We start from the raw sequence: 25,326 nt of genomic DNA on the forward strand, positions 1-25,326 counted from the left end.
TTCTCACATCGATGTTTCTCTCACTCTCTCTCTCTCTCTCTCTCTCTCTCTCATCTCCCCTCCTCTCTAAAACTAATAAACATATCCTTGGGTGAGGATCAAAACAACAAAACTGAATTATTGTAAAAAATCAATTTGGTATTCAATGATTTGTTTTATTTCAGCCTGAACTCTATGATATCATTTTTAACCATTTAAAATTCTCACAAAGACTAGAAGTAAGTTTTATTTTAAGTCTGATTTACTGACTATGTTCTAAGAAAATGCCACGGTGAGGCTATAAATAAAATACCTTATTTTATATTTATTACTTCTCCTACAGCTATCATAAATTCATAGAAAATTCTACACATGTGTAAACCAGGAAAAATGAATTTTTTTAAAAGTGTGAGTCATTGATCATCTCAGATATAGCTGAGGAGCCAACATTGGTGAGGTAATTAAGTTACTAGAACCATCAAGGAAAATAAAATTGACTATATTTAGCACCTCCTAATTTTTTTATCTTATAAAAGTTAGTTGTTATTGATTGTCTACCTCTGGCTGTAATGACGAATCTTCACTTAAGGAGTCCAGTGCATAATTGAAATGCACTTCAGTCACACCCAGTGTTTGACATATTTCAAGTTTTCAGCAAAGCTGTGGGGGAGCTCAGATTAACCAGCTTTTACCCAACAACCAGGTGAGCCTTTAATATATTGAGCTTAGAGATCTTCTGGAGAAATCATGTCAGTTAGCTTGCACTACAAATTATTAGTTTGGTTCCCAAATAATAAATGTTTATACTCCTAAACTAGACCTACTCTGAATTCATTTTTATCCCTGAAAAAAGTATTTTTTTACAGAATAAGACTATGTTCCAGATAACATCCTTCCCATTCCCAACAAGTATAGTATTACATGGGTTTCAGGAAAGGCACATGGTTCAGGATAGCACTAACCTCTCCCTGGAATAGAAAAGCTAACAGAACACACTTAAGAGCTATCTAGCATGATTGCTTATTTATGGCCAAAGGATGGCTTTGTAATCTCACATGCAAAGCAAGCAGCAATAATTTTACTTGACATGGACATTCTTTACTGAAGTGTACACAGATGGAAACACTAAGGGTGAATTTTACTATGAACTCAAATAAATAAAATTAAATTATAGATCACTTGAAAAATTGCATGGCAGTGTAATGAAATTTAATGACTCTGGTTTGGGACTACCTGTTTACATAATGTGGGAGCAAAGGGCAGAAAACTCAGCCCAGACTGCCTTTAGCAAAATAACTGCAAAGTCTGAAGGTTCTGATTTCAGGTATGGCTTGATCAAGGCTCAAGTCATGTCATCCGATTATTTCTGTCCTGATTTTTTGGCTCTCCTCCTGTACCAGCCCTTTTCCCAGTCTTTTCCCCTTGTATTGCTAAGATAACTGCCACAACTTAGCCTGACAGATAATCCTGTTTGAGACCAGCAGAGAAAGAGGGCCTTTGCTTTTCTCTTAATTCAAATAAAAGCCCTGTGTGCCCTGATCATACACAGCCAGGGACTATGCCCAGTAGGGCCCTTTGCACTGACAGGATTAAGCCTTTGTAGTTGAGGATTCCTTGTACCATGAGAAGGGTGGGGCAGAGGCATTCCCATTTGTCTATTTGACAGTAATGATACTAATAAAACTTAACATCTATATCCTGGTTTTTATGTGGCAGGCCATATGCTAAGTGCTTCACTGTGAATTGCCTCATTTACTAATAGGACAGAAAAGTTCCCTCTGGCGGGCATTTTTCTCAGTGACTCCAGCAGTAAGATCACTAACTGAGAATATGGATGGGAAAGAGCATGCACTTCTAATGTTTTCCCCTCCACTTAATGTACTAATTCTTTAAGATACTCTTTATCACAGTAAGGAAATTTCTTTATATTACCCTTAATAAGAATCAGGAATGGGTGCCATCCTCAACATATAGTTTCCGTCTCTAAGAAGCTGGTTGTTCCCACATCTCTCTATCTGAAGTCAGAGAAAAGGGGAGATAGGACCTGGGGTGTACATACTCAGTCCTGTATGGATGGGACCCTGGAGTAGCTAACATCATCTCCACTCACATCTCAACGACCGAATATTAACCACAGAGCCACAGCTAGCTGCAAGGGAGGCTGAGGATTAGCACCTCACTGAACAGCGTGTGCCCGGCTAAAACACGAACACTGCTGAAGTATAAGAGATTGGAGGACAGCTAACTACACAAGATAATCATATGCTTTGTTCCTTTAATTTTTTTGATGCACTACAAAACATTAATATATTTTCTAATGTTAAATCACCCTCACCTTCCTAGGATAAATCCCACATTGGTCAGGAAGATTCTTTTTACTGGATTGTTGGAGTTGATTTGTGAATGCTTTATTTAGGATTTTGGCACCTATGTTTACTAAAGTATTTTTAAACTAATATAGAAAATTGTAATACTTTACATGTATATGGTACTTTGCAGTTCTTGAAATTATTTCACATATGTTATCATCATGAGAATTGATGATTATCAGGAGCTATTAAAAAAGCAGTATATAATAAATGTGTAAATAGAAAACATCTATAAATGGAAACTGCCTTTTCTTATTATTACCTAAACTCTAAAGGGCTGTCAGTGAGACTGAAGTAAAGATTAGGAGAGAAGAGAATACAGAGGACTGAAAAGGGTTTTTGCTCACAGGAACCTAGGAGGGAGTTACCAACCCCAACCCCGCAACCCCCAGAAAGCACAGGGAGGAATGGGGCTGCTGGCCCTTTAAATGTCTAGCCCTGTGCTGGTGTTCTAGACATTCTATCAATATAATGTTTAAACAACCTGGTTTTGAATTTATAAGTAAAGGATTTCCTGGTTATTAAACATTCTTTCTTAACTTTTGTTTTGCTTTCTTATCTGCACAGACTAAATTAGGTCGTGGCAACTGAGCTCTCCCCTGGGAAAAGGAAGCACTAAATATACAGGGTGCTCCTGCTGCCTGTCTGGCGGCCAGGTCACATACATGCCCTGGTCACACAGTCTCCCGCAGGGTTAAGGAGCTTTTCCAGAATACACAATTACCTAACAGTGATCACCCAGAAGTATAAAGTGCCTTTGGGAGGAAAATACATGGCCGGCTGACATATTTTGCAAAAAGAGGCAATTGATAACAGATTAGGCATCACAGTAAACATAGAATTGCCCAAATAGCAAGGCCTGTTTGTAGAGCTGACCCATACAAAATATGCCGTTTGTTCACTGCTCTTCCCTGAGTCTCAGAGCCTCTAGTGTGTCAAAGGTTAGGTACTTAGGGCAGCATTCACTCTAAGATCACTCAGCAGAGCTTTCAGCCCTCTCTGCCCCTCCTCAGCCCTCCCTCCCTTCTTCCCCCTCTCTCACCCATCCTTCCTCCCTCCCTCCTTCCCTCTCTCCCCTCCTCCCTCACATGCACCCTCAGAAGCAGTGACACCACAGTGTACCTGGGAAGAACCTGCTGGCTTCTCCTGAGGCTGGCTGCACATTCCAAAACGAAGCAAAGATCAGGGAATTGTCTGATAAGTCACATTGGTGCACATGTCCCATTGGAACAATTCGATCCCACAGTAGCTTTTTGCCCTGGACTTTGTGCATTGATCCAACTGGTCAGATAAGTCATCCAAACCTACTTTCCTTTGTGCTGTTTGGGGAAAGCCTATGTGCCTAAGTTCTTAATGACTATTTCTTCTGGGATAAATGCACACCATGCACAATACATAACCGAAAGTGCATGGAGAAATACCCCAGAGACCCATCTATTACTTACCATCACCAGCCCTAGAAATTCATTATGAATATGGATGATGAATACAGTGAAAGTCCAGGTGACTAGAACCTCCCAACTGCCATTTTCCGTCTTTCCGAGCGGATGTCATGTGTCGCGAAGACACAACAGTGGTATGAGCTACACAGGTCGTGTAACTAAGCACCTCAGTTTAAAATAGTTAATTATACTGTACCCTACAGGAAGAAAAAATGTTTTCTCGGGTTTCTGAAAATGGATGATGAGTAGTTTAGAACTTCGTGGATGTCCAAACTTTGGTTGCCTATTTTTAAACTGCTGAGCTGGGGTTTTTTACCCTACAGGAAGAAAAAATGTTTTCTCGGGTTCCTGAAAATGGATGATGAGTAGTTTAGAACTTCATGGATGTCCAAACTTTGGTTGCCTATTTTTATTTATTTTTTTTTTGGTTGCCTATTTTTAAACTGCTGAGCTGGGGTTTGAAAGAAGCTGTTCAGTTCCAGAGCCCAACTCAGTACCATTAGGCCCTATGGTCTGTTCATATGAGTAGATAAAGAGGAAAAATGTAAGGGGAAAATTAGTGGAAGAAGAGTTAGGCTACCAGGTAGTAAATTTGCTAAAAGCCTGGACAACTATAATAGCCTGACGTGGGTTCAGCAAAAAGTAGGTCAGCCTTTCAGTGAAGTAAAATCCAAAGGTAGATCCGAATATATCTCAGAATTTAGGGTGAAAATAAATTTCATCCTAGCTGTCTCCCCTCTGCCATCTCATTATAAGAGCTCAATACATGTTGTGTTGTTGTCAAATCACATTTAGGTTGTTCAAGATTTAAACGTAAAAAGTAAAACTAAAATGTTTCGAAAAGCAGTTTGAAATCAGTATTTCTGTCATCTTTGGTGGAGAAGCTTCCTAAGCAGAGTGTTGAAACTAAAAGCCATAAGGAATAGAATGATAAAATTTGACTACTCAGAATTTTAAACTTGTGCAAGTCTGAGCATACAAAGTCTTATAAATAACCCCAGATCCTCTTCTCAAAAAATATCTTATTCTAGAGCTTCGAATAGATAAGCTTTAAAAATATAAGCAAAGGGATTGATTAAGTGAAAAGTTATGAATCTACCCACCACTGAAATCTCTCTAAGATGGCCACAGCACCAGGATGAGCCTCACCAGGCCAGATTAGTCCGAAACACAAAGAAGTTATTTCTGTAGAGACAAAACCTGCTGGCAGCCTTAATCCCTCCCAAAACCTCAGACCACATGCAGCCATTAACCAAAGTAAACATGGAAAGAGGAGCATTGGAATTGTCAGTAAATTCTGCAAAGTTGAAATTCAAGCCATCAGTTTCAGTAATTCCCAGAAGTTGACAGCTAAATCTAAACACTGTGTGGCTTTGAGATTTTACAGCTGGGCCCCTGCAAAGGTTTCTGGAATTAAAAAAAAAAAAGAATATAATTGATGTAGCATACACAGACACCTTTGTATGTCGTTAGCTTTTAAAGTATTTATTTAGCCCCAGTGAATAAAGGAATCAAGGAATGTAGGATTGAAAATCTGCGTAGAGATCAAGGTCAAGTGAAAGCCCTAAGTAGCTTCTAAGAGATTTGCACCATCCTGAGCCATGGTAACATGGCAGTTTTGTCTGGCTGGCCACAGCCTGTGAATAAGGCCAGCTTTAAGCAGCTATGGCGGTGTTTAATTTTGTCCCTAAACTGCAACATCCTCATTGTAAATTTGCTCTCTTTAATTTGTAGTGACCTCAGGGAATAGGATATCTCCGTTGGAAATGGGGCCCAGGAAGAGCTTTGTGGGCCTAAATTTGAACTGGGTGATCCCTGCGAACTTATCCTAGTGAAATTGATATTCGCAGTGATGTGCCAAGTTGGTTCATTTGGAGCTGGTCTCACCTCCTTACTAAAGACCCCCTTGTAGAGGCCCCAGAACTCCTCACCGAGAGGCTGAGCCTCACGTAGTGTCACAAAGAATAGGGACAATGACCCAGATAACTCTGATCCAAAGAAGTTGCCTCTCTTGCTTCAAACTATCCAGTAATAGGGGTGTTGTGGTTGTGGGGGAGTATTTGGGAGTGGAGATGAAATAATCCTGGAGTTATCTATTCAGCCTCCATCTTCCCTGGTTTGGTATGGAGATGCACAAGTGGTTTGCATTGAACTAGGTAAAATAAGCAGAAAATATTTCTGAGACCATTTATTTTATGTTAACAGATCATGTTAGAGCTTGTTAAGAAACTCTATTTGGACCCAGTGATCCCACTTCTAGGAATATATCCCAAGAAACTAGAAACACCAATTAGAAAGGATATATGCATCCCTATGTTTATAGCAGCACAATTTACCATAGCGAAAATCTGGAAACAGCCTAAGTGCCCATCAGCAGATGAATGGATTAGAAAACTGTGGTACATCTACAAAATGGAATACTATGCTGCTGTAAAAAGGAAGGAATTCTTACCATTTGCAACAGCATGGATGGAACTGGAGAGCATTATGCTAAGTGAAATAAGCCAGTCAATGAAAGAAAAATACCACATGATCTCACTCATTTATGGATAATAAAGACCATTATAAACTGATGAACAAAAATAGATACAGAGGCAGAGCAGCATCGAACAGACTGTAAAACTACAGCAGGAAGGCTGGGGAGGGTTGGGGAAGAGGGGGTAAGAGATCAACCGAAGGACTTGTATGCATGCATATAAGCATAACCAATGGACCCAAGACACTGGGGGGTAGGGAGGCCGCGGGAAGGTCAAGGGGAGAAAAAAAAAAGGAGAAATATGTAATACTCTCTCTTTGTAATACTTTAAGCAATAAATAAATAAATAAATAAATAAATAAATAAATAAATAAAATAAGAAACTCTATTTGGGGTTGCTTTGGGTACTCACTGCAGAAGAAAATTGACTTGAAAATGATAAGTACAGATCTGTGATCAAGTATTCAGAGTGTCTGAGTGATGGAAAGAGAAAAAGGTCGCAGACAGATGGCAAAAAACTGCATTTGACCTTTGTGCCATGGGGTCAGAGTGCCTTTTCCTCTCTTCAGGGGGTGGGAGGGTTGTGAAATGCAACTTAGGGCTGTAAACTTGGACTGGTTGGAAAGCGGCCACCTTTATTTAGCAGGGTCAGCAACGCCTTGGACAGTTGAAGGGTAGATTGATCATGACCTCGCTGCTACCAAAATTATGAGTTCATTTTAGGTTCTTTTCTCATAGTCAAGACAGCAGCATCTCAAAGTAGCCGAAGAAAGAGGAAACTTGCTTCAGTTTCTGGCTGTTCGATCTTAGAATTGCACCTGGATATTAGATCTGGCAAAGAATCATCAAAAATAACGTCATTGTGTGGGTGTATGTTACTTTATCCAGACATTTCACTTTTACTTTCCTGCTCTCTCTCCTCCCCTTACCCTCGTCCCTCTCACAACAGGCGTAGAAGACATCGTGGCGATAATGATTCCTGAGCCCAAAGGGAAGGAGATCGTCAGCCTGCTGGAAAGAAACATCACCGTGACGATGTACATCACCATCGGTACCCGGAACTTGCAGAAATACGTGAGCCGCACGTCGGTTGTGTTTGTCTCCATCTCCTTCATCGTCCTGATGATCATTTCCCTCGCATGGCTGGTCTTTTATTATATCCAGAGGTTTCGATATGCAAATGCCAGGGACAGGAACCAGGTGAGTAGCAAAAAGTTTTTCTAAAACTTAAAAATTACTATAAAAATAAGACATGTTATTGTATAAACTTAGAAAATCACACAAACTACTAAGACAAGACCAAAATTACCCTAGGATATCCCATCTCCGACACTCAAGATAAGCACTTAATATTTGCTGCATAGTTTTTCAGATCTTTGCCAAATACACATATTTTGATGTTTTATCAGTATTGTTCTATAAAATGGAGGGGCTTTGTCCTATATACCTAGTGCTCATCTTTTTTTAGGCACATAATAAAAGGAGAAAGGGAACATGAGCTGAGATTATGCTAATAGTGGCAACATGGTTTAGGAAGAGCCCAAATTTCCTCCCTGTGGATAGAAGAAAAGGAGGTAAATAAAAGCTATTTTAAAAAGCAATTAATTTTTGAACAGATAATATATATACATGGTATAAATTTCAAAAGGTATAAAATGGTGTAAATGCAAAGTCATTGCCTTCCCATGTGTACCCCTTAGTTACTCAGGTCCTCTGCCTGGAATTTCTTCTCTTCTAGAGATATTTCATGTGCTTGAAAATGCATGTACATTCGTGTGTGTGTGTGTGAACAAATAATAGTACACTTAATTCTGTACCCTTATTTCTCACTGTATCTTAGAGATTAATTTATATCAACACTCAATCCAAGCTGCCTTCTCATTTCTAATGCCTGGATTACATTTCCTTTTCTGTGTATGCTGTATTTATTAAACCAGCTCCTATTGATGAGCATGTTTTCTCTTTTTAAAAAAATGTACAAGTGACACTAAGCACGTCCTACTGATTGAATTTGGCCCTTTTTGGCCTTAGAAGTAAAGATTGGTTGTTAAGTCCCTTCTAGTATCTAGTCTAAGACCCCCTGACTCCGGGGGCTCCACAGAGGAGGCTCAGGGTTCTTCTACTCAACTAATCACCTCCCTTCTTAAACTCTGAGATGGAGAGCCAGGGTCATGACAGATTCTTTTTAATTTTGTTTTATTGATTGATTTTGAGAGAGAGGGAGAAGGGAGAGAGGGAGAGGGAGAGAGAAACATCGATTTGTTGTTCCACCCATTCATGCACTTGTTGGTTGATTCTTGTGTGTACCCTAACTGGCAACCTTGGCGTATCCAGATGATGCTCTAATCATGTGTATCCTAACCAGGGATCGAACTGGCAACCTTGGCGTATCCAGATGATGCTCTAATCAACGCAGCTACCTGGTAGGCCAGGGACATGACAGATTCTTGACCTGAATGCCAATGTCCACTATGGGCAGCCTCCCTTCCCCTCCAGGAGGTGAAGGAGCCATGTGTCCCTCACTCTCCAGATGTGCCACTTTGGCAGCTGTTCACCCTGCAGATGCAGCGAGCAGCATTCCTGCCATGGCTGTGGCAGGTGAGCCTGCCTGCTGGTGATGCTCGGGGACATTGTCCCTCTGTCTCCTAGGATATCCCATCTCTGACACAAAGACGGGGTCTGTGTCCTGAAAACCACAGGACTCTCAGTAGACAGCGGCAATTTCAAACATGGGCAGATCAGATAAATGATGTAAGGCTCTTTTTTGTTTTTCATAAACAATGTTGCCTTTGAGGCTAATCCAAGGAAACCAGACCTGGTTTGTGTTGTTTTATGTGAGGCCTGGTAATGACATTCAACCAAGCTTTCTTGAAAGAGGTACTCCTCTGTGTGAATACTTTTCCTAGTATTTGCGTGTACATGGCCCATGGCCCCTTGATTTCATTTGCACATTTGGTCCTGAAGTTATGCTGGAACAAGAGAAGCAATGGTATTTAAGACAAACTTGAACGCCATGGGGGAAGAGACGGGGAAGGGAAAGGAGTATGCCAAGTGTCCCAGGGGTCAGAGATGCTTCTGTCTCCTAAAAAGTGACAACCAACTCGGTCCCTGATGTGTCCCTGCAGAAAGTGCAGAGCCCTCGGAAGGATGGAAAGGCAAAATGTATGTTATATCTGTGACCTATTAGCCATTGACTTGCCATGTTTAGATTATTCAGGTCCCAAGGATCTTTGCCTCCCAGTCCTGTTCTGTGTGGGAGAAAATCCTGACCTGGTAAAACTGGAAATGACATGACTCCACATACCTGGTTTTACTAACGAGGGGAACTGGGGTGCAGAATGTTGAAGTGACTTGGCCAAAGTCTCACAGTTAGTGACAGAATGACTCCACACTGGTTTTACTAACGAGGGGAACTGGGGTGCAGAATGTTGAAGTGACTTGGCCAAAGTCTCACAGTTAGTGACAGAAATAGGACAGAAAGCTGGATCTTCTAACATGCAAGCCATTGCCTTCTCTTCTACACCAACCTCCCACAAAAGATAACTCTGACGTTTCTACCTCATGCCATGTGTGCACAGCTTTAAGTCATCACTCTGTGAGGTCACCAGGCTGATTCTCTTACCCACTTTACTACATTTACAGAATGGTGACCTACATCATAGAAATCAGCTGAACTGGCTGTGCAGTGATTTCTGTTGCATCCGCCAGGCCTGGAAAATTCATTGTTATGTATTAGAGCGAGTGAGGGAAGTGTCTGAGTCACCTGTGGCCACATGAGGTTCCAGATGACTGGGACCAACTCTGTTTATGTTTACAGTGTCCTCTCTTCACCTAGGACATAAGAACACTTTGTTGTTTTTCCACTTGGTGGTGGTGATGAGAATCATGATGATCAAATACAGCTGTTAGTAAAAAGGGGCAAATATGATACAAAATTATCCAATCAGATGAAATGGAACATTAACTCGATTTTGATGCTGTATTGGTGTCCTTATGTTCCTAGTTTGTTTTTAATCATGTTCACTGCACGTCTGTTATAACACAGAAGGGGACAAGAGGAAAGTGTCTTCGTTTTCTCCATCTCCTAAGGTCACTAGCTTGTGTGTCTTGGGTTGAACTGGAGTCTGCCATTGTTTACCATCCTTGTTGGCATTTATATAGGACTTTCTTCTTTTAATAAATGGTTCTTTTTTATTTTTCATGAAGCCATTTGTCTTCACTACTGTCAAGGAACCAATAACCTTGGTAAATGCTTTCTTATACTCATTTAGATTCAATTGACGGATAAATCTAATTATTAAGATGACCCAACTCCTGGTCATCTTTAGTGAAAAGCATGATTTGGATCTAGTTGGGTTAGAGAAAATCTGTAGGAGCCCCTAGACAAGGGAGAGGAGTCACCCTCTGAAACAAAAGGCCTCTAGAAACTTGAGGTGATCCCTAAATGTATGAGGTGGCCCCTAAATGTACCTGCGGTGGTCGCTAAATCTCCCATTAGCAGCCTGTTAGTCTGCATTTCTGAGAACCAACCACAAAGGAAAGGATGCTTTTTGTGACAGACTTCTGGTTCCAACCCCCAGATTCTCTATTCAGGCTCCACACCAGGCTCAGTTTGAGCAGGGCCTGTGGTTTTTCTCTCGTTTATTCTTGGTGCAGTTAAGAACCCAAAGATGGAAGAGACCAACTGCAAAAGCTACAACTGCTTTAGTTGGACCATTTCATTCAGAATGTTTAGGTTTTCACTCATTATCTCTTTAGTTTGCACTTTGGAAGTCCAGTAACACTGGTTAGAAAATTGTTGCAAGTGAGTCAGTGTTTTTATTTAGAAGTCAATATTCCTGGGTCATTTTTGTGTCACTTACAGAGAAATACAAACATGTGCATACTTACAAAATTTGACTACATTTCAAAACTTTATGGTGCTTTCCCCTTTTTTGGTTAATCTAGACTCCTATTGAAAATAGCACTGCACAGTTTCATAACTATTATCTATATCTCAGAAGCGGACTTTTCTGTATTCCCCAAGGTATCTAGAACATCTCTGCCCCCAGTACGTCGGACTTCCTTATCCTTTGTCAGCCGCTCACAAAACGTTACCCATTTCCTCCTGAAAGGAGGTGTATGTGAATTACCATCTGAAATGAGGCACTCCAAGGGAAAGGAATACCCTCACACCATTTTTCCAGAATGATGAGGAAAACATGTCTTCCTTCCTTTGTGAGTCATCTGATTTCTCAGGACTTCCAGGAAGGAAGACCTCTTAGACTTGGTGTTGAGAGGACTTTATCATTTTCTTTTATACTCGAATTTCTCCATCTGCTAGTTCTGCTCATGTGAGAAGCCCATCTCCCAAATGACTTTATCCTCCACTGAACTCCTTTAACCTCCCAGCCCTCAGTCACAAATGCCAGTAATGGAATTCCTCTTTCTAATCCCCTAACCATTAACTCTGCTATTAGCCATAATCCCTGATACCCTAATGTCAGCTTACATTTCCTGGATAGACAAACCATTTTCTTTTTGTTTTTTATAAATGCAGCTTTCATTTTCCCTTAAAAGGGTATGGAAACAGCTTTTTATTTTTCTGGAAGAGAGAAGGGGATTTTTTTAAAAACACCCCATTTTTATTCAGATATAACCAAAAGCAAAATAAAATACATGGACAAGATAGAAAGTAGTCTTTGAATTTACCTTACATGTTCACATTTTTAAAGGACATATTTCATTTGCTTAAAAAATGATTTTAAATAAATTTTGAAAACATTATTTCTGGTTCACCTCCTTAAAAAATGATGGTCTTTTTTTTAGTATAATCCAATACCATTGTTTGAAAATAATTTTTGCTGCCTTATTGCTCTGCTTTAAAAATAAAAAACAATTTAAGTGATGGAATTGGGGGCAGATATTATATAATAAAAATTAAACACAATTACAGAAATATTTGAATTCATAACTTAAAACAATCAATACTTGACTGTAGGTCCGGATCTCTTATTCTAAATATAATATTCTACAGGTTTTCTGCATTTACTCCCTGTAGCAAGTAGCCCCTTCTCCATGTCTTTCAATTCTTGCTCCTGTCTTCTTCAATGAAAAGCAGCTCTTAGTTGCGACAGGCTGGATTTGACAAGGTCAGGACCATAGCTTTGCTTACCTAACCACATGTATCATGGTTTGTCCATGTATTTTCACATTAACTGGTAAATTTCTCAGGTTGTTATCCCTGCTAAAAAATAAAAATAAAAAATAATTTTAAAAAGACGGTCTCTTGGTTTAAGATTTTATTCACTCATCGACCATTAAGGAAGATTCCACTAGATAGTAAACTACAGAGAGCAGAAATTTGTGTGTTTTCACTACCATTTTTTTTTCAAAACCCAGAGCTTTTGAAACTGGGACGAAATATGTGATCTGAAATATGTATTGAATGATCCACTGTCAATTACTGAAGGAAGCTCTATTCATATTAATGGGAAGCAAACATAAATACAGCCCTGTCCTCAGGGAGCTTACATGAGAGAAAAGTAACTGGGGTTGATCTTTAAAATAGTATATGTTGTCACAGGGCTATGAAGCAGAGGGACAAGGTGCTGTGAGGGTGTAGACAAGAGGGGTCTTTTCTCCAGGAAGACATCTGGGAAGGGCTCCCCAAAAATGACTTGATTTGAGACCAAAGGACAATTATTCAATAACTAGAGGAAAAGAGGAGGGAAGAGAGTTGCATCCTGTTTAGTTTTACCTCAGTTCTTTTTTCCTCTTACACTATGTCCCCCATTGGTATTTATCATTATAGACTCTTCCTATTTTCCTGCCAATTTAGTTTGCTGTCTACTCCTGGACTTCTGCATAAATCTCAAGTGTATATGGGTGTCCCTTTAGGAAACAGCCAAAGTTTACTCTCCTGTTAAAAATGCCGGTGATTATTTTAAAAACTAAAAATGAAATATCAAAAAGGAAAGTAAATTAATGTGGAGAATATCTCCTTTTATACTTATTTACTGTAACCACTGTAAGTATAGCCCAGCTGGTGTTGCTCAGTGATTGAGTGTTGACCTATGAACCAGGTCAAATACAGTATTTCTTGATGTGGGTTATGGTGGTTATATAGGGGTTTGCTGTATAATTATTTGTTAAACTAAACATATTTTTATGTATTTCCCTATACCCATACCCACACTTAAACATACACAAAGGAGGCAAAATTGGCATGTAAGAATGTGATGTAATAGCATAATACAAACTAAATATAAACCTAGTTTGAGTCTACTTAAGTAAAGGATATTCTTAAAATTCCAACCGAATTACGTGCCCTTGACTGGAATCGAACTCTGGGACCCTTCTGTCCATAAGCTAATGCTCTATCCACTGAGCCGCATGGCTAGGGCCTCAATTTATTTTTTTTGGTAATCTGTATAAATGTAACCTGCACTAATGTCACTGGACAGGATCTTTCCATATCATATGCCACTTGCTTAACATGCGGCATGAAGACCTTCTCTCTAATAGACCTCAATTACCAGAGCCACTTTGTTCAGATATCACCACCCCATCTCTTTCAGACATCATTAACATTCATGCCAAAGGATATTCTTAAAATTCCAACCGAGTTACATGCCCTAGACTGGAATCAAACTCTGGGACCCTTCCATCCATAAGCCAATGCTCTATCCACTAAGCCAAACCAGCTAGGGCCTCAATTTATTTGGTGGTTTGTTTGTTTTTTGGAAATCTGTATAAATGTAACCTGCACTAATGTCACTGGACAGGATCTTTCCATATCATATGCCACTTGCTTAACATGCGGCATGAAGACCTTCTCTCTAATAGACCTCAATTACCAGAGCCACTTTGTTCAGATATCACCACCCCATCTCTTTCAGACATCATTAACATTCATGCCACTCGTGCATGATTTCAGATATAGCTGCCCTGGTTTATTAAATGTTATTAGAAGCAAAGTCAAGAATTACAGGCCTTTATTACTAACCAGCAGCATTTGCTGTTTCAGCGCCGACTGGGGGATGCAGCGAAGAAAGCAATCAGCAAGCTCCAGGTCAGGACCATCAAGAAGGGCGACAAGGTAACAGCCTCTTTTCTTTGCATGAGGGGCTGTTCAAACCAGCTCCTGGCTTTACTGGCCACCGAGGTAGAAGAGAGAGAAGGATGGGAAAGGGGGGATGTATGCTAATAGTTCTCCCATAGGCAACTGTTATTTTACCCATCTTTATTAAATCCTAGAGGCCCGGTGCACTCGTGCATGGGTAGGGTCCCTAGGCCTGGCCGGCGATCAGGGCTGATCTGTGCAGCAACTGGTGGGGCGACTAGGGGAGGGAGGGGGCACTTGCACCCACCTTGGCTGACCTGGCGCCTGCAGGCTGGGGGCAGCTCCTGCATTGAGCGTTTGCCCCCTGGTGGTCAGTTTGCATCATAGCGACCGGTAGTTCTGCCTTTCAGGCAATTTGCATATTAGGCTTTTATTATATAGTATAATTTAAAGCCCTTTATAAAATGTATACAATAGGACAGCAAAGTAGTTGGGATAGAAAATATGAGAAATTTAAAATTAATGTAGGAAGAGCAGATGAAGCCAGGATGAAATTAGTAGACAAATGCATTACCTAAAATGCCTAACAGAAATGGGCCCCAAATTTAGGTGGGGGCTTTCTAGCAGCCAATGCAAAGAAGGAAATCATATTCCATTTTCAAGCAGTAGCTAATTACCTGATTCCAGTGTCCCACAAGATTTAAAAAAATAGTTCCTGTATTAGGACTTGATTCTTTGCAAAGAAGACAATGTTATGTGCTGAACGATGTCCTCCACTACAGTAAATATAGGAAGCATATTTAGTGCCTCTGAAGTCTGGTGTCTAGAGCCCCAAAGTCGTTGTAGCAGCCTCCCTCACTGTAGCAGGATGACATAAAGCCAAAAGCAAATGCATGTCTAGAGGACAGACAACAGAGCAGTGCAGTCCATACCTGCGGCCTCTGAGGATCTCTCTTCGCCCAGGAGAAATTTTAAACAGTGGATTGCAGACATGGATTTGGAGCTCTTGGGAGCTTGTAAGAGATTCATGACTCAACATGTATTCCAGGTGGTTGTCACTAGTCTGAATAATTGATTTGTCTCCCTAATTATGTGCTGCTGTTTTTCAGCTATATAAAAATTCTGTTGAGCTTATTATGATAACATTCATTTAAAATCACTACTGAATTGAAAGTATTTTTCCATTACTTTTTCCCCTGAAACAGAGAATAATAAAAGAATAAGAACTATTATATAAGTAATATTTTATGGGGTATTAAGGAGATTTATATACTTGGGGAAGAAAGAGGGAAGTCAGAAACACTATTTTAGCATTGTGTACATTAGATTCCTGAGGAATGGAAAGATTAAATGTTATTCAGATACTTCTCCATAAATGGTATTTCTCATCTTCGAGTTTTTGCTGTGTCACCTCTAATTATAATAAATAGCAGTATTAGTAATGGTGTAATTTAAAAATTGTTCCACTTGCGGTGGAACCCAGAGACAAAAAGTGGAGATTAGAATGAATGGAAACTAAGCCAGTAAATAGTAAATTATTGATTAAGAAAACTGATCCCGAGACCATTGAAGCCTGGCCCTGAGGCATGGTCCTTTGGCGTGTTATTTGGGTATCTTTACAAGAGTTGAAACTACAAAAGTAGGCTCATGTGTGCTTTCTGTGTTGCAGGAAACAGAGCCCGACTTTGACAACTGCGCAGTCTGTATTGAAGGGTACAAGCCCAGCGACGTGGTCCGGATCTTGCCCTGCCGGTGAGTCACCAGGATGCCTGGTGTGACTGGGGCGAGTGTGGCGAGTGCCTGCTGGCCTCTGGCTCAGACCTGCTAGGCCCATCTGCCCAAACGTTTCCATGTGTCACTATCAAACAACCGGAAAGCTCATTCTTTCTGTGTAACTTTTCTCCTGATCCTCTTTGCACCAAAGGAGGTATACCTCTAGGAAGTAGGACCTCATGATACAGTTTGATAGCACGGATCCCAGTACTAGTTTTCTTTAATAGAAGATTTGTGATAGAGTCCAGTCTTGATTTTACAGTGCTACTTTAATTAAATGAGTAAAATCTTTCAAATATTTTATGAATGATCAGCAGCCAGGAAATGGTCAGGATTAAGTAGGAAGCCAAAGGCAGATTCCATTTCTCTTATTTGTTTGGTTTGTGGGGGGGGTTGTTGTTTTTAGGGGGGGCTGAGGTTTTTTTTGTTTTACTAACAGGAACAGAATGTGACAGTCCCCTGCCAAAACTTCTAGAATCTATAGGAGAGAGTGCCCGCAAGTGTAGCTGGAAAAGCTCCCCAGGTGATTCTCACGCAATCCTCATTCCTCTCGCTAATTGATATTTACTGTTAAGGTGTCTGAATTCCTTTTATGCTGTTAAAATTAAACACATTTAAATAACTTAATTAAATTATTTTAAAGTTGCCTTAAAAGCTGTCCTCCTATAATTAAAAACCTCTCTGCATCTGCTCAAGTGTCCTAAAAATAAAATTAAATTCTGCCTTGAAGAAATGGTCTTCACTTGAAAAGACTGGCTTTAAAGAATCTTAAAATACTCACGTAAATAAAGTAGAAAAGCACACAAAGATAGAAAACACCCAAAGATACAACACAATCCATTTAATCATAAAACAATGCATCTTATAAAACTATTCATTAGAAATACAAAAGAAATCAAGTATGCCTTTGGAGGAATTGGTTTAATAATCTCAAAATGACAAAGAAGTTACAGAGAAAAAATCACACCCAGGATACTCAAATAAGTGCAGAAACCCTCAAGGGGAATGAATGGATTGTACTTGAAATGCTTTTAGGCCAATTGATCTTTAGGAAACCAGGCCTGAGGAAGGGCACCCTGGTGGCCCCAGCCAAGGCCTTTGAGTGGGATTCCTCTCCTGGGTTTATAGATGCCTGACTGTCTCTAAGATGAAATCGTAAGTGGGGCACATAAAGACTTGGTAGTTTCCTTCATATGAGGGTACTAAACATACATTCGCTCTCTAAACATTATATGTGGCGTTTACTAGGTGACTTCTAGAAACACTGCAAAGAGTAGCAGTGTGTGAACCTCAGAGAGCCTCTCAGTGTAGCATCTTTTCATCTCTGCAGATTTTACTCGGGGTTTTATATATCCTGATAGTTATAAGTAAGGAAAGTGCTTTTCTTTATTTTATTTCTTGGAGACTGTTTAGAACCTTGTCAGGCTACTCCTAATAAAAAAATATTCAGAGCAGCCCGGTCAGTGTGCTCAGTGATTGAGCATCAACCTATGAACCAGGAGGTCACGGTTCAATTCCCGGTCAGGGCACATGCCCAGGTTTCAGGCTCAATCCCCAGTGTAGGGCACACAAGAGGCAGCCGATCAATGATTCTCTCTCATCCTTGATGTTTCTCTCTCTCCCTCTACCTTCCTCTCTGAAATCAGTAAAAATATATATTTTTTAATGTCTAAAGCAAATTAAATAGCAACTTTTTCCTGAGACTCCAAAGAACTTTACAAATGTAATTAAGAAAATATGTTAGGGGGGTGAGGGCATGTGTTGGGGGCTGGGAGTGGCCGGGAAGAGGTCAAGGGGGGAGGGGAAGGAGACATATGTAATACTTTAAATAAAAAAGAATTAAAAAAGAAAAAAAAAAGAAAATCTCTTTTAAAAACTAGGTACAGCATTACTTTAGCTCTGTAATTCATACAGTGTAAAATACCTTGTTCATTTACAGTTCTGGCATAAGTATATTCCATGTTACTACATACAATTACTAGAGGCTACATAATAGCCTAGTCATAGACGTACCACAGTTCACTTCACCATGTCCCTGTGTGTAACACCTGGCTGATTGCAATTTGTAATTATGACAAATTACATGGCTTTAGCAGTATTTAGATTGTCATGATATATCAAGCCGGATCTCCTTTTACTCTAAAATATTTCGGAAATATTAACCAAGAAAAAAAATAGCATTTTAATATTTATCACACACAAAAAATAAAACTTTAGGAACTTTCATTTTGGGGGCGGGGGGGGGGGACTTTCATTTTAAGTATACTAGCCCTTGCCCTAGGCTGGTTCAGTTTGGCCTCAAGCTTTCCCCTTTTACATCATTATTTGGTTCTCAGCTTATTCCTTGATTCTTTTTGCTTCAAGCTCCTTACTGTCCATCTGCTTTTATTTCCTTATTGTAGGCCCTCCTTTAAATAGTGAACTGCATTGAGCATTCCCAAACATAGATTATACTTATGGCTGTTTGATCTTAGACTCACCACATGTATTCACTCTTTGAAGAGCTCATACATTTTTTTCTATGCTGACTTTAAAATCAAGGTATTTGTATGCCTGTTGCTGGGTTCTGCCAGACAGTTTGCAGTAATGGATGTTATCCAACAAAGGCACTGGCATTTGCTTTTTGCTAGGTAATTTCCTCTGGGGTATTATTAAGCCTTTGTTCCTATGAACTTCATAGACTCTCCCATTATTTCCAGGCTGACTCATACACAGAATTCTTTGCATCTCCTTGGAGTAAAAACTGTTTCCAAAATGTTCCAGTTTATTGTCTTCCTTCTCTGATACTCTTTTCTGTGGCCTCCTCGCCCCTGACACGCTGGGTATATCTCTGCTCTGTTGTTGCTGGGTGGGGTGTCTTTCCGTATCACTCAGGAATGGATGCTCTTGTACCACCATATTTTCAAACTCATTCTCTTGTTTGTTTCTTTCCTTTGTCTCTTTCGGAGACCCTTGCATGAGTAAGGAACTAATAATGATTTCCCTCCTATTTGTTGTCATGGTAATGATTAAAGGCATGCACAGACATACCTACCAGCTCCAAGAAGAGTTTTAACAACAGACCTATGCTATTCAGAATCGATTCTTGCTTTTACAAGTGCTATTTTAATTAAGTTAATAAACTCTTTTAAAATACTTTATGAATTATCATGAAAGGATCGGTAGCCAAAATATGATCAGGAATGAGAAGGAAGTCAAAGGCAGACTCCATTTCCCTTGATCTTCTTCCGAAAAGGAACAGAATGTGACAGCACCACCAAAACTTTGGGAATCTAGGAGAGGGTGCCAGCGTTGTGTGTGCTGTGCTTTTAATTTAGCCTTGACTTTTGTTAACAGGAGAAAATGTCAATGAAGGGATTTAGATTTTGATGCAAAAATCTAATTTATCTAACAAATGATTGGTTTTTACATATTCAATTCAAAACCTGACAAATAATGATAATGGTACATATTCTACTGTTATTATTATTGCTATTGCTACAGTGTAATGTGACATTACTCTTATCACCATTATTGGAACTATTACTGTTCCTAGTACCATGGCTACATCATTATGACCTTTGATTCTTTCCTGTCTTTCTGCAGTAGTCTTCTCACTAAGCTCTCTGTTCCTACTCCTGCCCCTTAATTATTCATTCGGATAAGTCTATTTTTAACTATCTGGCTATAGGCTAGATTGACTCCAAGTACTCTTCAGCAAGTACAACTTTAAATTCACTTAAGGGTATCAGAATTATGACCAAAAAATTAGTTGAGGGAAGATTAATTGAAATATACTTAAGTCTTTCCATTTCTTTACATTCTACTTCTGCAACAAGGGAGATTCACAGAAAACTAAAAACATGCATTATTACCTGTTGGCTCCTTACAAGGGGGGTTGAGTTGGCTGGTGCAGTGGCCATTGCCTTCATCCCGGATCTCTGTATGAATCACCCTTGGGAAACCTGCCATGTGTGCCTTAGTGTTTTATACTCTTCTCCATGGGGACTCGCCACAGCAGTTCATGTATGAGATAACCACATTTCTCCCAAGCAAGGGAATGTTTTCATATTGTGGGTACTGAATGGTGATACTGTCCCGATTTCTATCTATGCTTGCTCATGGGAAGCTAAAAGCCCAGTTTGTGGCCCACACACATAGCCAAAAGCTATCTTTGCGGCCTCATCCCTGACTCTGCTTTATGCCTGCATTCTTAGTTTTCTTTCTTCTTTTGCTTTTATGACCTCTTCTGGGATATCTGTATCTCCTAAGTCTTCTTAAGTCCTTTCTAGGATAAACATTTTCCATGTCTTTAAACTTTGTCAACATTGTTTTTAATTGTTTTATAATATTCCATTATAGCATAATTTATTTGATTATTTTTGGACATTTCAGTTGCCCCCCCCACACACACACACACACACTTTTTTGCTGTTATAAATAGGCTGTCATAAATAGCTATGTGTGTAGACCTTAGTTCACATTTTGGCATATTTCTTTTTTTCTAAGGTTAGGTATTCAAATTACCTAATTATTTTTCATAAAGTTGTACTGAAAGAGTTTTCCAGCCAGTGAGAGCTAAGAAGCATATTCCAAGGGAAGACAACTCGTGGTAACCAGGAATTGTTAGCTTATACTGCCCGTCAGGATGGCGGAGGAGCAGGCCGGATCAGATCACTTAGGACCTGAATTCCCAGCCAAGGAGCCTGGACTGTAGGTAGGTGCTGGGGGCCCTCTGAGGGGTTCAGCTTATGCCACGTGCACAGCACGCTGACACCATGTGCAGCATGGCTGGAAGGGATGTGACTGGAGTAGGGAGACCAGTTAAGAGACCGTTAATCTAAAAATAAAAGGCCAAAGTGAAAGGCAAGAATCATTTATTTGTGATTAAAAGAATAATTATTCTGGAAACACTGATTTAGGCAGAAACCCAAATAGTGTCCCAAAGAAGAAAGAAAAGTTAAATGCTCTTAGAGTAAAAAGTACATTCTTGAGAATTATCAGTCCTGCATTCTTAGTGCTATGGGATTGGTCCAGGATGGTTATTAGTCAGATGTCAGATGGTCTGGAGGATGGACACCAGGTGGTCCGGAACTTGGGAACCAGGAGGTCTGGTCTCATCCAGTGGTCTGGAAAATGGATGTCAGGTGGATGTCTATGTGAGCCCTGCAGGGGGTAATCAGGTGGCCTGGATATGGGAGTCCTGCAGGGGGCAATTAGAGTGTTAAGTTATCTGCAGGTCCAGATGTATACCCAGGCATCAACAAAGGACTGGAAAGTTCAAACAAGTATAAGTTCCCAGGATAGTGAGAACAGGAATTGAGTCTTTCCTCATACCACAACTTTCATAATGTTAATAATCTTAGCAGCTCGGTTAAAGTGACTCCACTTTATTTATTCCCTGTCTTCGCTCTTCCCTTAAGACTATTGTAACACTGCAGCAGGAAGTACTGGAGGCCTGAGTAGGACCGTTGGCACTGGAAATGTAGAGAGAAGGGTCTAGTCAGGAGAGACTCAGAGGAAAACCCAGCATGAGTCCGCTTTTGGAATAGTTGAAAATGGCTGCCTATATCGGTTGGTGACTGGTAGATGCATCTGTTTGTGTTTAAAACATACTCAGAGAGATCAACCAAAGGACTTGTATGCATGCATATGAGCATAACATAATGGACACAGACACGGGGAAACACGGGGGCGGGGGGAGGGCATGAGGGGGAGGGGGTTGGGAAGGGCAATGGGGAGATAAGGACACATATGTAATACCTTAATCAATAAAGAAAATTAAAATTAAAAAAATACATATCCTCAGGTGAGGATTAAATAAATAAATATACAATGTTACTTACATTTAAAAAAAAAACAAACCTGCTCATATCTTTTTTCATTCTGATTCTAAACAATAGGAGAAATCCAGCAGCTGGCACACTATTGCTTCAAAACCATAACAGAAAAACAGGTTTTAAGCACTAAAACAGATTTCCTTTATCACTTAAAACACGTGAGGACCAACTCTGGCTTATCTTTTGTTGACTTTCTTCTGAGTTATCCAGCCCCAGAACAATTCCATGCCTGGGTCATTGAGGCACACTTCCATTTTGGATAGATAATTGTTCGATTCTGTGCTGTCCTTCCTCTTTCTCTTCTCTCCATTTTAGGAATGAGGCTTAATTTCAGTTGTATCTGTTTAAGAGCTCTCCTAGTAATTCAGGACATGCAAGATATAATACCGTTGGTTTTTTTCTTTGAAACTTAAGCCTACATTTTACAAAGATCTGAACAGGATTCCTGCTGTAAGAGATGAAATAGAGATTTAAACACAGTAATATGCCAGACTAAAAACCAAAAACAGAATAAGTGGTTACCGTTAAATTGCAGTATAAATTAACCGTGAAAGGACAAATGAAGCTTGTAGGTGCCAATTGGGGTCATAGATACCCTAACTGGCACAGGAATTCCTAATGACATTTCAATATCTGAGTCAGATAGCACCTAAAAGTGATAGGCCTGAAGACTTGGAAAAGGAATTTTTTGAGGACAAAGCCCAGTTTTGGTCTTCTAGTTTCTTTGAAGGTCTGTTAGCTACCATGTGTCTACAATTGACAAAGACATTCATAAATCATCCCTGTCCATCTAACCAATCAGACAACCAGCTACTTTTCTTTTTCAGTTGATGTGACTGACATATATTTTTAACAGGAACCTGATTATTAATTGACTCCTCAAATGCAAGCACCCATTAACTCCTGTCCCCAAACACAGGTGACATTTTCTTCCACCAGAGAAGCAGCTCTGGGAGACATCTAGTAGAGAGGACATGGCAAACAGTAAAGGGATCCATTTGTAGAACTTTCTGAACAAGCAGGTATGGTAAGACTTCCAGGCTTGCCTGCCAAGGCCCAGCCTCGTTAAAATCAAGTTAATGAGATGTGCTGAGCTAATGCAGGTGAGCGCACAGCAGTCCACCAGTGAGTGGCTGGCGTCCGATAGGCCCCCCTGAAAGGCTGTTTGTTCAGTGTATCCCGGAGCATTTCCATGTTCTCATGGGTGCTTCCAACAAACCCACCTGGGCAGTCCGTAGCCTCACCTGCCTCACCTGAAACTCTGAAGCGGGATCCATGTCTTGGATCCCTTCATGATAACCCAAGGTGACTTCTCAGTTGGATCTGATATTTATCTGGAAACTTCCCTTTTTGGGGGCGGGGGACAAGAGACTCTCCTTGCCAGACATGGCACGATCATTATAAACAGTGGTTCTCAACCTTCCTAATGCCCCAACCCTTTAATACAGTTCCTCATGTTGTGGTGACCCCCAACCATAAAATTATTTTCGTTGCTACTTCATAACTGTAATTTTGCTACTGTTATGAATCATAATGTAAATACCTGATATGCAGGATGTATTTTCATTGTTACAAATTGAACATAATTAAAGCATAGTGATTCATCACAAAAACAATATGTAATTATATATGTGTTTTCCGATGGTCTTAGGCGACGCCCAAAGGGGTCGTGACCCACAGGTTGAGAACCGCTGATTATAAAGAACATAACATAAAGAAGGATTATAATCTGATGTAAAAATGGGCATCATTTTAACATTGGACAACTCAAAGCATCACAATCAAGTTTTACTGAAAGCACTAAAAATAAACACTAGCCCCTGAAGTTGTTTTCCCCAGGGACCAGTCTGATTTTTAGATGAGTCAAATGAACTGAATGTCTTTGTGGAGAGAAAATTCCAACCTCTTTATGAGTAAAAGAAATTTACAAAATGCTGAAATGTGATCAGGATGCCAACGATGAGTCCTATAACTCGTGAAGTGGAAAATAAAGGAGCGCTTTCTAGCTGGACAGAAATGGTCTGTCCTGACTTCACCCTGCGTGCCTGTGACATATCTTGATTAGGAACAGGTTTTTTTCCAAGTTCCTTTTTTTGAAAACAGTGATAAATGTTGGCTGGTTTTCATAAGGTTTGACTCAGGCTTTCAAGCCCATGTTATGCAAGTTAGATTATTGGGCATTCTGTTTATATAGAGAGGTGATTTGAAATAACTTTCAGGGTTTCATGGCTAATACATTTTGAACATAGAGAAAAGTATAAAGATATAAACAAAAAATAAAATAATCTCACCACTGAGAAAGAAATTATTATTCATATTGGTCTATTTCATTTTTTATAATGCACACATGTAAATACCATATATGTTGTTATACATTGTATGTTGTTAAATATATACCATGTATTTGTTAAACATTGCAGAGTCAGAACATTAACACAATTTTTATTCTACTTTCTTATTTAACATTAAAAAGTAAGCATTTTTTTAAAAAGTAAGCATTTTCGCCCAGCTGGCATGGCTTAGTGGTTGAGCATTGAGACTTATGAACCAGGAGGTCATAGTTCGATTCCAGGTCAGGGCACATGCCTGGGGTTGCCGGCTCAGTCCCCAGTGCGGGGGTGTGCAGAAGGCAGCCAATCAATGATTCTCTCTCATCATTGATGTTTCTATCTCTCTTTCTCTCTCCCTTCCTCTCTGAAATAAATAAAAATATATTTTTTAAAAAGTAAGCATTTTCTATAATTAGAAATTATTTTAAAATATCTTAGTGGTTGCAGAGTAGCCCATTATTGGAGTTCAGTTAACTGCCTTCCTATTGTTCAGCATTTAAATCGCTTCCAGTTTTCATCATTATAAAGTCATTACCTTAATTGTTTTTATATATTTTCCTATGTATATATCCCTTAGGATACATTGCTAAAAGTGAACTTACTGGGTCAAAAATGATTTTAAAGGACCTTCATAAGTTTTGTCCAACTGCTTTCCTGAAAGATAGTATCAGTTTACACTCCACTGAATGGGTGTGAGAATGCTTATATTAGTGTCACTTTGGAACCTTGAACTAGAACCATTTTAAACATCCTTCTCATTTGATAGGCAAATATGAAGGTATCACTAGTTCTTTTTCTTTTTATTTTAAGGAACTGCCATGGACATTCAGAACCAAAGGCATATCCTATATAATAAAGAGGTGATAATGCAGATTGACCATCATGCCCTCACATAGGATGGCCGCCCCCATGTGGTCACAAGATGGCCACCACAGATGGCTAGCAGGGGAGGGCAGTTGTGGGCAATCAGGCCAGCAGGGGAGGACAGTTGGGGGGGACCAGGCCTGCAGGGGAGGGCAGTTGGGGGAACCAGGCTGGCAGGGGAGGGCAGTTGGGGGTGACCAGGCCAGCAGGGGAGGGCAGTTGGGGGTGAC

The 25,326-nt window shown here is 39.9% G+C and overlaps 1 protein-coding gene across 1 annotated transcript in view; it reads left to right on the top strand.

The window, feature by feature from the left end:
* The first annotated feature begins 5,053 nt into the window (after positions 1 to 5,053).
* The window catches only part of RNF150 (ring finger protein 150), a 69,992-nt gene continuing 49,719 nt past the window's right edge, over positions 5,054 to 25,326 (top strand). Inside the window, exons 1-4 of the mRNA XM_014548948.1 lie at positions 5,054 to 5,119; positions 7,155 to 7,466; positions 14,275 to 14,346; positions 15,980 to 16,062. Coding sequence (XP_014404434.1) covers positions 5,054 to 5,119; positions 7,155 to 7,466; positions 14,275 to 14,346; positions 15,980 to 16,062 — 533 coding nt within the window. The remainder of the gene's footprint in view (positions 5,120 to 7,154; positions 7,467 to 14,274; positions 14,347 to 15,979; positions 16,063 to 25,326) is intronic.

This window comes from Myotis brandtii, unplaced genomic scaffold, assembly GCF_000412655.1.
Source record: "Myotis brandtii unplaced genomic scaffold, ASM41265v1 scaffold53, whole genome shotgun sequence".
Lineage (NCBI taxonomy): Eukaryota > Metazoa > Chordata > Mammalia > Chiroptera > Vespertilionidae > Myotis > Myotis brandtii.